Source organism: Indicator indicator, chromosome 9 (genome assembly GCF_027791375.1).
Source record: "Indicator indicator isolate 239-I01 chromosome 9, UM_Iind_1.1, whole genome shotgun sequence".
Lineage (NCBI taxonomy): Eukaryota > Metazoa > Chordata > Aves > Piciformes > Indicatoridae > Indicator > Indicator indicator.
Genome location: NC_072018.1, coordinates 19,286,809 through 19,299,434, shown reverse-complemented (window position 1 = coordinate 19,299,434; position 12,626 = coordinate 19,286,809). Strand labels below are relative to the sequence as shown.

The 12,626-nt window shown below is 34.0% G+C and overlaps 1 protein-coding gene across 1 annotated transcript in view; it reads right to left on the bottom strand.

The window, feature by feature from the left end:
* RUNX2 (RUNX family transcription factor 2) overlaps positions 1-8,373 on the bottom strand; it is a 151,410-nt gene extending 143,037 nt beyond the window's left edge. Inside the window, exon 1 of the mRNA XM_054383333.1 lies at positions 8,316-8,373. Within this exon, the coding sequence (XP_054239308.1) occupies positions 8,316-8,373 (58 nt within the window). The remainder of the gene's footprint in view (positions 1-8,315) is intronic.
* Positions 8,374-12,626: the final 4,253 nt, after the last annotated feature.

Below are 12,626 nucleotides of genomic sequence, written 5' to 3'. Positions count from 1 at the left end.
CCCTTTATGCAGAAAATCCTTTTGGGAAAAGAGCACATTTTTGCTGGTGTATACTGAGGTATGCTGCCTAAGTAAATAGTTGCTGCTTTCTGGTCCTGTCAGTTTTAAATAAACCATTCATTGTTATGGCTTATTTATTCCACAAATAACCAAACACAGTGGAGTTAAACTTTGATACCACTGATTAGAAAAACATAGATGATGAACCCTTTCAATGTGAATTTATACTGGTGGTGTTTACTTAGAGGAGACAAGTTCTGCAGATTGTGTTAGGAAGTAAATATACTGCAGACTTTATAACAAAGTTGCTTCTGTGCTTGAATATTATACAATAGCTAGAACCATTAATTCATCAAACACTTGTTAATAAAAAGAGTCACTATGCCAGACCATATGTGTCCCCTCAATGTTAAAGAGCAAACATGACACTTTTTTCATAAAAGTTCTCTATTTAGAAGTGGAGGATTTTCAGTTGGAGAGATGATACATTTGAAAGAAAGCAGTTACTTGTGGAATTTAGACAGAAAATGCAGAAAGGACATAGCTACTAGGGGAGTTCATTATTATGTCCCACCTGAAAAGCTTCTTGTGACATGATAAACTAGCATAACAACTTCTGAAACAGTCTTCAGAAGAAGGTGTGTTTGTTGTTTTTTTTCTGTTAGTCATGTCTTAAAAATGCCTTTTAATTTCTGTTGAATCCTAACCATTTAATCTGTGTGAAGTTACTCTTTCTGACTCTAGATGATGGTTGATATATATAGTAAATTATTGGTGTATTATATAAAAATAATCTTGTGAAGTATTATAATTCTTAGCAGAACAACTCTATATTTCACATCAGAATTCTTTCAACCTAAATATAATTATTTTTTTATCACTTTCAAAAGAAATATGTGTGTGAAAAACAGCAGCTGGCCTACAAATAAGACTACTTTGTATAAACTGTGTGGTTTCACTTTGAAAGTTGAGGTGAGTTAAGACTGGCCAGCCTAATCTGCACAAAATCAGTTTCTTTCTTCATGGGACAATGGGAAGAAGCAAGAAGATAACCAAGAGACTTACTCCCAAACATCTCTTTTCTCTGAAATACTTCACAGTATTCCAAAATGAGTGCTTCTGCCATCTATTTCATTACTAGCCCTAACATAATTTATGTAGAGCACTATAATAGCATTAACAGACATTCTTCCTTATATATATTAAGACAAGACCCTTGCTACAATTTCCTACTCGCATATTAGCAGAGTAAGTAGACAAATGTGAAAAGTTGTACATGTTCTTTGAGTATTTTTACTGCTGGCAAATCTGAATGCAACAGCACATTCTCTTTTAAAGCCTCAGTGTTAGGGTAGAAAATATTATACTACTAGAGATGTTTTCTAAATTGACACTGTTACTGGGTTTATTAAGCTCACTTGAATTACAGACATTTGGAAGTATGGATTAGTAGGAATTAGTTTTGAACTGTATACATGTGCGTGTTTCCACATACACAGCTCATTAACATTTCTTAAAAGAAAGAATACCCTGTTCTAATACCACACATGGATACATTAAAATGTCATGTTTTTTTAAACTCTGTCTTTTCTGATTTGTATTCAGATGAATTACAGATAGTTTGGGGGATTAACACTATTGGGAAGTGAACATGTTTAGGCATAATTATTTGTTTGTATGGGTTTTCCTTAAAAAAAAACCCAGCACCTCAAAGTGACCCTCTCTCTCGCTTTACATGTATGGTCATATCTGTTAAATGTGCTTGAGAAAGACATTCAATCTGACAATAGCATTACCCTGGTCCACTGTTTTACCAGAGCCACCTTCAGAAGAACTGCACTCAGTGTGCGATCCCTGGTGTGTATGTGTATACGTGCATATAGACACAAACACATCTTATTAGTGTTCTAGCTGATCTTCATTACGATTGAGGCTGTGTCCTTTTCCTCTGAACAATAAAATATTATGTAACTGGCAGTGGCTCAGTAGTTCTGTTTTAGTAAACCACAGAGTGGATTTAGATGTAAGATATCTGACCATGAGGGATAAGTAAACAATGGTTTGGCACACTTACGGGTCAAATAAATTCTGGGGAAAATAAATGTATGTAAGGTTGTCTGCTTTTTAACTTTCCTTATTCAAGAAAATGATAATAATTTTAAAGTCATTATGAAATGCTAGCAATTCTGATGAAACATAATATGCAAAATAAGCTTGTGTCTATCAGAAATAGAGTATATTTGAATGAAATTCTGCCAAAATATTTTTGCCACAGGGGTTTTAGCTATAGCATAATAAAACTTTAAACTATTGCTAATTCCAGAACTGCCTGACATTAATGAACATGGCATTTTTAAGAGACAGGCAGCAGAAGACACTGGTTTTATCCTTTGCTATAAAAATAAAGGTAGCTTTTTCAGATATGAAAAAATACGCTTATAGAAAACTGTTGAGAATACAGTAAATATGATATAAAAATACCTTATTTCTTAAAACACCATATGCATTAAAGGAAATTGTGGCCTTTTCCCTTTAATTTTTTCCTATGCTAACATTCATTTTAATAAATAAAAATATTTAATAAAGAGTAGATTGCAGAGAATAATTTAATTGCTCTGATTAAAATGACTTCAGCAGTTTAAGTGAGTCTGTAGCAAACCTATGGTTTTTTCCCTCCTGGGGCAAGTTCATACATGAAATAGGAAACTTGGAGCTACATGAGGAGGGCTAGAACAGTGCACAGTATGGTAACAAGCAGAATAATATATATATACAGGAAACAGATGCATGAATAATGGATTTTTTTTTTTTTTTTTTTGTATTGGAAGTGTTAAACTGTTTTACGATATAGCAACCAGAGTTATTTTGTCTTTGTGCTCATCTTTAAAATATTCTCTTTATGGTGTGCTTTTCAGTATGTTAAGTGGGAAGTCTTATATTTATTTGTAGAAGAGAGCATGTTTATGTTGGGAAATGTGCTCTTAGATTTAAGCTTTATTAACTTAAAAACAAAAACACCTGAGAGTAGAAGATAGACCTCCTTAGTCTGCTCCCTATAAGGCTCTAGAGGGCAGTTTGGAATAAACATGTACAATAGAAATTAAAGCCACTGTATATAACTCGAGCAAAAATTAATCTTGTCGATAACAGTGGTTTCTTGTGGGGATTCTGTGGTGGAGGAGGTAGATGTTTTCTGTATTTTGTGGTGTCTGCTGTCTCCAGATGAAAATCTGTGGCTAATTCCTAAGTCTGGCAAAATTTACAAGGAAAATCTCTTGGAATTAGTGCACAGTTTACTCATTTATTTCTGAGTACATTTATCAGAATAAATGTATTTATTCCATTTAGACAAATTAAGGTTTTCTATTTAAAGTAACAACTGAATATTTTCATGTTGCAGTTTCTGAACTGGTTGCATGAAACTGATTTTCTCTGTGCCCAAGACTTTAAAATGCTTCAGGTTTTACCATCTTAAGCTCACTATTTATCTTGAGGCTGCCTTAATTAAAATATTATATACTCCAGGGCATATTAAACATGGCAATTTATTGTAATTCTTATTAATGGAGTGTATTTAATGAGTTTTCAGAACCAACTCCGTCATCTACAACATACAATGTTGATTTTTATTAGGTACATAGAGTAAAACATACACATGGTCTAATTTTCAAAAGGTAGCCAGCACTGACAGCTGCTACTGGCTCTGGTAATAGCAAGCCAGGAGAAATGTGGGTGCTCAGCACCTTTGCAGCCTGGCAAGCACAGAATAATTCCTCCCTTTGCTTTCTCTGCTTTCATTTCCAACGGAGTGTATAAAGAATGATGAATTTTGCTTGTATTTTTTCAGCTTCTTGTTTTAACTCTGCAGCTTTAGAAGGTACTTCTTAGTTGCTATTAATGCTCCCTATTGTTGGGTGTGTGCCCTGATGTGGGACACATCCTTAAACACAGTTATCGTCTAACTGCACTTTTGAATTGTCTGCACTGCATAGTTAGTATCTTGCAAGATTTTTTCGCTGCTTTGTTTTTCCCTTTGTACGTGGATGGATACAGTTTTAACTATTACTTACTTAAGACTGCTCTGAGTTTATTATATATTAAGAAAATACAACTATATTCTAAAAAGCAGTGGGGAAAAGTAAAGGTATAAGGTGCAACTTTGATTAGTATTAGTCTGACCATGACTGAGAAATCACATTGCTTGAGAGGAATTTCAGTATTATTGTTATGCTCTTAATGTGGGGTGGCAGAGCCTTTAAATATTTTTGGTAGTATAGTTAATACAGCATGGAAGTTTGATATTTGTACAGTATGTAAAGGAATTTGAGGTGTTACCCTATTTTGACTTCAGTTTTCAAGTATGCACTGGTGCATCATTAATCATAGGAAATGCAAAAATAAATAATATAGTCCCTTTGGATTTTTCATGTGAATACTTACCTTTTCCTTTTTTTGTATATACAGTTGAGGTATTTAGGTAACCCCTAACCTTTTGCTTCAACAAGGAGGTACAGTATAAAAATATTACCACAGTCTTCATATGAGCAGTTTTCTCTAAGAAAACCTCTAGATGAATATTTATTGAAAAAAAGCAAAGTTGCAATACAGAATGACTTAGCTTGGCCTGAATATTATATTTTAGACCACCACTGAATCAAATTAAAAGCACATGCATTTCAAATAACTAGAAAAGGTTGTAATTGATTAGCACTGCATGAAAGTATTGAAGTGGAGTAAGTTTTGATTTGTGAATGGTTCTATTCAATAGAGATTAATCCTGTATGTTTGATAAAATCATAGTGCCTCTAATGAGTTGGATTTTTTTTTCTTTCCTTAGTTTACTTAACCATCAGGTATTTTGATGCTCTAATAAACTGGAACATTTCAATCTTAGTGAATTTTACATCAGCATAGCTGATTTACACAACATTGGCTATTAATAGTTCATTTGAGACAGATCATTAAACAGATCAGTGCGTTTTGTTGCCTAAGAGTCCTATAAGTGGTGTATTGCAATTCTGCATGGTTTAGGGGGTTCACATACAAAAAGCCTCTGGGAGAAGCTTGCAGACTTCTTAATGCACATTAGAATACTCAAGTCTTGCAGAGTTTTCAGTGCCATTTTTTAAAGTCCTAGTGTTTTGAATTATATTTTATGCAAAGGATAGTAATTCCTGAGACTTTGCTTAGCATTCAGAATAGTATAAATATGTTAAACAGAACTGGAACATAACAGAAAATTTCTGTTTTTCTACTTAATTAAAGTAAAAAACTAAGATTCCTTACCAAATAATAAAGTAGTTCAGAACAGAAATCTACAAAAGGTTTGTTTTTTTGAAGATGAAATGAAAAAATACGAGTATTTTAATAGAAGCAGAGTAAATTTTTTGTTGGTTATGTGAAGACTTTCATTTAGATTTACTATGTCTGTCTATGGGGAACAGCTCCCAGAAGTTAACACATGAAATAATTGATTAAACTACCAGCCCAATTTTTATCTGATGTATTTCTTTGGTAAAATCCTCCTATGAAGATACACAGAACATACTTGGAAACACTTGTTCTTTTTTAAATGTCTCCCACAACTGTTACAAAGTGCTTCATTCTCTGAAACACTTTGTGTAAACAAATGTTTACCAAGTTTTCTAACAGATATGCTGCTTGGTTATTTTGCATAGTGTTTATTTGGAGCTTTTTTCTTTCTCCTCAGACGATAGGAATATAATATCCTTTACTGGTTGAAATGAATGCGCTTATTTAAAAGCTTAGGAGGGTTTACTGAGGCATGATGCAGTCAAAACCTGTGTATAACTTGCATGAAGTAGAAATACTCTTGGATATGAAACCTAGTGTCTAATTAATTCAAGTTTGGTAAACTGTAGAGGGATGTATATGTTCACATTAATTAGGAAATGATCTTTTCTCTTTACTATTTGTTTTCCCTTTCATATGAAGTCAAAAACATGTAGACAAAAATGAGTTTAACAGGACTTGTCAGAGCTATAGTTGGTATAGATTAGCAGCCATGCAAGTTAATCGCTATGGCACTGTTTGCCTTCTATATTGTTACTCATCATTATGTTTCATCAGTTAATTCTGAAGAGAAACGTAATTAAATTCAACAGTCTTGAATAGAATAAAATGGAGATAGGAGCAGAGGGAGATACTGACAGCATGGAAAGGAATAGTAGGTGGTATGTTCTAACCTACTGCTGCACCATTGGTTGGAAATGGCAAATTCATAAGTAACTTGGGACTCCTGGCTTTTGTTCTTTTTAAAATATACTGTCTCCTTTTTATAAAGATTGAGGTATTAAAGTTGGGGTTATTTTAAGCTTAAGATACATTGTTTACTTATTGATAAAGTTGATGAGATTTTGTAGTTCCTTGTATCCATTCTTTTTGTGTCCACATTTGGGTTTGTGTACACAACCCTGTTTAGTGCAGTTTGGGGAAAAGTATTAGTCAGGTTACATTACTTCTGACTCGCTTTAGGAATGATCAGAAGTAGCTGAATTGAGCAGTCAGCACTCTGTGTTTTGATAATTTTAGCCAACTAAATTTCTTCTAATCTCTTTTGGAAGTAAAAGCAAAAGAAAGTCCCTATACATGTAAACTGTATTTCCTGTTGTAAACACTGGGATAATGTGGTCTGGCCACGCTTCTGCTCTGCTTCATTAAGACAGCAGTTTCAGTAGAAAAGCTGCTTACCAGTTTTACGTTAGCATTTCTGCTCAGCATTCAGTGTTTTACAGCTACATGACCAGCCACAGGTTATGTTATCTCTTCTGGTATCTACTGATCATAAATCAAATTGGTCTCACTCCTGGAAGAAGCTATTCTTCATTTCTCTTGCTACACACTGTCTTATGGCTTGTTCATGGGCTTAACTGGGAACCAGTCAAAGCGTGTGAAGTAGGAGGGGTATAAGAAACACGAGTCATCACTTCATTACAATACAAACTTAATCGGGATGTATATGCTGAAAATGGTTCTAGCATTGTTTTTCTTGGAAGGGGGATAGGGGAGGAAGAGAAATAGGTTTAACTACAGTCCAAACATAGTATCAACATGATGGACACCATTAAGAAAATATTGTAAGTTTTCAGAAACCTTTTCTTGATCTTTCAGAGCTTTGTTATTTTCCTGATCTGTCTCGGTAAAAGATGCTTTGAAAAAGCTTTTGAATATACATCTTACTACTCATCAAGTGTGACCAAAATATAGAATTTCCCAACAAATTTAAATTATAACTTCATTCTACTTGCAGATAAATCACTTAGTCATTCATTTAATATTTTGTAAGCAAGATGCTCTGTGCTGATTTTAAGACTTATCTGGCAGGAAGAAACTTTTCAAAGTAAGCAATGATAGAGGTGCAATTTTATACTGTATTTATTATTTTTATGCACATGTATGTATGCAGTGCATATAAATAATTGCCTCAATATACATACATGCTTTCTTAAAGGAATCTGTGTTTACAGTGCAGAATATTGAAGTAAATATTTGGCAATGCTCTTCCAGAGAGATTTTAAAATTCTACTTTCAATTAAAGCTTCGATTCACCAGCATGTGAAATCTTTTTATTTCATGACGTAATATTTTTTGCATGAATGTTTTGCCTTGTTCACAATTAGTGTAATGAAGAATACGCTTTTACAAATGAATATATTCTCAAACATACGTTGTTGTGAAATAGGAGCAACAGAAAACTAGAGAACTGCAGATCATTCTGAGAACTTAATTTGCTATATAGGCATGACAATAAAATGTCTGGAACAATGTTAGGATAGTCATGGGTACTGTAGGCTGCTGTATGTTACATGCTACTCATTTTCATCCAGTTTAGAGAATAAGCAGTCTTAAATCCTATCAGTTGTCTCTTAAGTATCTCTCATTAACCAGCCATGGTGAATACATCTAAGAATGTTAACCTTTACTCTGGAGTTCTTAAGGTATCTGTGCTGTTGTTGATTAGGTCACTAAATACTTATCTTTTTTCCTAAGATAACATTATATTAGATCCCATCCAAATCTTCCACCTTGACCCAGGTGACAGCTGAGCACACCTGCTGTCAACACTAAGGACTAAGCCACCAAATTAATTTTGCTCAGCTTGTCAGCTAACAAATTTGTTCAGAAATCTGAAGAAGTTATTTACAGTGACTTCCCCCCCACACTACAAACCAGATAAACTGTTTTAACACCCTAACATCCCACAAGAAAGTTTTTGCTTAACTACAGGCAACACTGGTAAAAGTAAGAAAACTCCCGACAATGGAAAACAGAAGCTCAAACGTTGCAGTACTTACCCCAAAAGAAGTTTTGCTGACATGGTGTCACTGAACTGAACAGGCTGTTTGATGCCATAGTCCCTCTTGGTTCACGCAGAGCTTTCACCTTCTGGTGTAAATACTTCTTGGATCCTCAAACTGAAAACACAAACCATAGCCAAACCTTGTTTTAGTTCTACAGTGTTCCTGGATTGCATAGACTCTATAGTTGGTTTTTTACCCTGTCAAAAAATTGTGTAGCACTGGTAACATGTGAAAAGCAAGGAAACAAAACCAAAAAAAAAAAAAAGGAGAATGAACAAATATTTGAAGGACCTACTATTACTGCATAGACTGTGGTTAGAGAGCACTTACTGACTCTGTTGGTCTCAGTGGCTGGTAGTGACCTGCGGAGATTAACCATTTAAAAACCAGAGACTTCTTTGCTGTCCTCCTGGAGAAAGTTTGCACCGCACTTGTGGTTCTGTGGTTGTTTGTGAGGCGAATGAAGCATTCACACAATCCAAAAAAGCAAAAGCTTTAAAACTCCTTTTTTTTGCAAGCACTGTTACTGGAGCGAGCGAGTCATGTGGCTGTGACATCAGAGGACTCCAACTAGGACTGCCTACACTGTGGCTTTTTCTTTCTTTCTCCCTTTTTTTTTTCTCCTCCTTTTTCTTTTATTTTCTTTTTTTCTTTTCTTTTCTTTTCTTTTTTATATTTTGACAAAAGGCCCGTGGTAAGGCCCTTCCTGGCATCCAGAAGGATATAGATTTTTAGGTTTTGTGACTCATGAGGATTTGGAGAGAGTACAAAATGCTGTAAGAGCCTAAACTTCTGTACAGTTAAAGCATATGGACAGCAGAACTTCATTTGTACTCTCAGTTCAGGTTCCCCCCCACTCTTCTTCCCCCCCCTCCTCTTTGTTAATAATTTGGGTTTTGGCTTTTTCCTCTCTCCCCCCACCCCCCCTTCCCTCTTCCTACTTCATTATTGTGTCTGTGGAAAAGTGAGCAAAATTGGCACAAGTGGCTGTGTGAAATTCTGAACAACAGTGATGATTTACAATAATTTACATCTTTGGATTGTATCACGATCTTGGGTCTGCTTCATATTTGCTGGGTGGCTGGATTCCTTCTGTTTTACTTTTTCTCCTTGTCTTCTTATACTTGTGAATCTGTAACTCATTGTAAGAAACTTTACCTTTCCTAAGGTCTAGTAGCAGACTGCTTGTTGGGGTTGTGTGTTTCACTGTAATTGGCTGTCACAGACGTGTTAGTCTGGGGATTCCTTTGCAAATCTTAAATCATGTCTGCCTTGCTTTACATGCCTTCAAAACTGCTTGGCAGTTTTATGTAATGCAAATTAAGGGCAATTATGTTTCTTTCATATTTGGGGCAAAATATGTCATTTGGATATCATAACTAGTTGTGTACTGCCGTCTGAGTGATGCTTTTGGACCCTGGTATTAGGATTTGATGTAGATGTTACATAACAGGACAAACTGTGAGAGTTGGGAGGTTTTGATTGCGCTTACATTAATTACTACTTCTAGTTTCAATGTTTGAGAGAAGTAGAACAGTCTTAGACTTTTTGGAGGACTATAAATAATTCTATGCACCAGTTAATGTTAACACTTTGCTTTAAAATGAAGCATAAATTTGATGCATATGTGAGATTTAAATACTTAATGTCGTATGTGTGCACGTGTGTATAATATTTTTTATATACTTAACATATTGTAGCTTTGACTTTGATTGTGTAATATAAGCCTTTACTGTACCAGTATGGAGTGGGTTAACAAAAGCAGTATTTTTTTGTTTATAATAGAGGCTTTGAAATAAATTGCAAAATGCTGTGAGTAGTAAGGAATAATGTGCACAGACAGTGTGTATTAGTAGTCTTGATTTGTTCACTCAGATTCAGAACAAAATTGGAAACATCTTTCAGAAAGTATCTAATTTTTTGCCTCTTTGGACATTATGTCTAGAACTTTTCATATTAGGCTGATTATATCACAGATGCACTGTATTTTTTAGCTGAGTGATTTCTGAATTTCCCTTTTTTTTGTTGTATCTGTTTTCAGGAGCAGAAAATTATGTGGAAAAAAAAAGAACAAAAAAGTTCTAGATACCATTTGGCTTTCCTTTGTAAAATGAAATACATATCTTTGAAACTGCCATACCTTTTTTAAAATTTTAATCTTTGTCCTCAGGTTTCTCCATAAGAAACTGGTCAGGAATAATGTGAGATGAATAGGTGAAGGTGTGGGTGGAGGGCAGGATCTCTGTTTTGTGGGGATGAAGAGAAAATAGGAAGAGTTCACTAAAAATTGAACTATGTTTTGATTTTTATTATAAACTTGCCAAAGAACATAAGCTCTGTTCATAAAGACTGCTTTAATAATATTTATTGTAAGGTAAATGGCATTGGTTTTGATTCAATACTTCAAAAGTTTTTAGATATTGCAAAATTTATAGAATTCTACCTTAAAATGAAAAAGGAATATTCTGTAGGTCACCCATCACATGAAAAACTAAGGTTGATAAATTTAATTTTCCTGATGATAGATTGCTTTTACTTCTTTGTATTTTCACAGTGGAATATAAAAAAGTTGTAAAGAACAGTAATCTCACAGAAAAAAAAGTTCATGTACTTTACAGTTTTGATCCACTTTTGATGCAGCAAAAGTTTTTGGAGCTTGCTGCCTCTGCTATTTGTGGAACTCTTAATTTTAAGCACAACATTCATTCAACAACAGTTACACATTGTAGATATTTATCAGCTTCTGCCTGATGGTAAGATTCAATATTTTTATATGTAACTCGTTTTCTTGATCTTAAATACTTGTTTTCATTCATATTAATGCAGCTGTTTGGGTTTTAGATCTCCGGTATTTATTCTTAGTCATATCTTTATTTTTCTAATAATGAACTTTAAAGATGTCTGAATTTTAATATTTATTTCATAGAAATACTAAGACTTTCTCTGGAGTGGCTTTTTAATTCTTTCACTTGTCTATATGAAGTTATTCTCTTTGTTATTGTTTTGATACAATCCCTTTATAACTTTTTTTTCCCTGTATGTACCATTTCACCTGTGCTGTCAAGATCAAGACCACTACAGTGAAGTCTTTATCTAGTAGAGGTGAAATCCATTAAAAGCAGAGAAACAAAAGATTTACATGTGTAATCTAGATGCAGTTTGCAGAAATTGTCACTGGGAAAAAAAAGCTTTTTTTTAATATAGAGACATTATAAAGCTAAACTTTATGCAGACCTGCTACCTGTGGTACTGTTGGCTTCTTTCAGTGTAGTTTTCATTTCTAATGAAGCAGATGCATGAATCCTGAATATTCGCTGTGTAAACCAGTGTCTTGATTGCAGAATTATGCTTGCAGCCTTTTTTTTGTTGTTGTTATTTAAAAGATGGATCTACAAAACCTGAAGCTAGCTTACATCGTCCACAGGGAGTGCTTTAAGTCACAATTGCACTTACAAAGGAAGTATTATGCTAAGGAATTTCTCTGGAAAATGATGAGCTTCATCTTTGATGAGAAATGATATTTTATTTAAAGCCAATTGTAATGCAACACTAAAAGATAATTACAACTTCCACTTTTTTTAAAAAGTATTTTAAAACTTATAAGCCATGCTTTATTTCCAAGTGTTTTGCCTTATGTCACTCAAAGTTCGTACAATATATAAACAGCATGAAACCCTGCCGAAAGTTTATTTGTACTTACGTGTTTGTGCTACAACTGGACAGATACAGATATTCTACATAAAGCAGGATGATGACAAACTTGCTAAATTGCACTTACAAGTTTTACAATATATCTTACAACAAGATTCTGATTTTTATAATACAGAAATTCCTAAAGCAGTTTCCTCAGAGGCAGGTATTAATGGTAGGCGTTATTAATGTTTGGCATTTGTTTGTTTGTTTATTTATTTAGGATTGAAACCTTTTTCCTTGGCTCTGTGAACTTAGAAGTGATTACAGTTTTTAGCAGGACAGTACTGCGTTTTCTGATGGTTCTTAGCTGATATCCTTAACATACCATTTGATTTAAAGTATTTTCACATTTTATATGATTTTTTTTGGTTAGGCTATGGTAGCTTGCAGACTTCTAATTCACAGATGTCTGCAACAGCTTTATGTATGCTGATACCACATATATACTCATTTGTTAAAGCTAAAGCTGCCTGTTAATAAAGGAGTGTAACGGCAAGGCTATTTTATCAATCCTTCATTGTAAAATACTGCTTACTGATACCTGCAAGGAGTAACACTGAATATCTTGAGTTTTACTGCTGGCTTTTTATGATTTATTTCACTTCTCTGCCT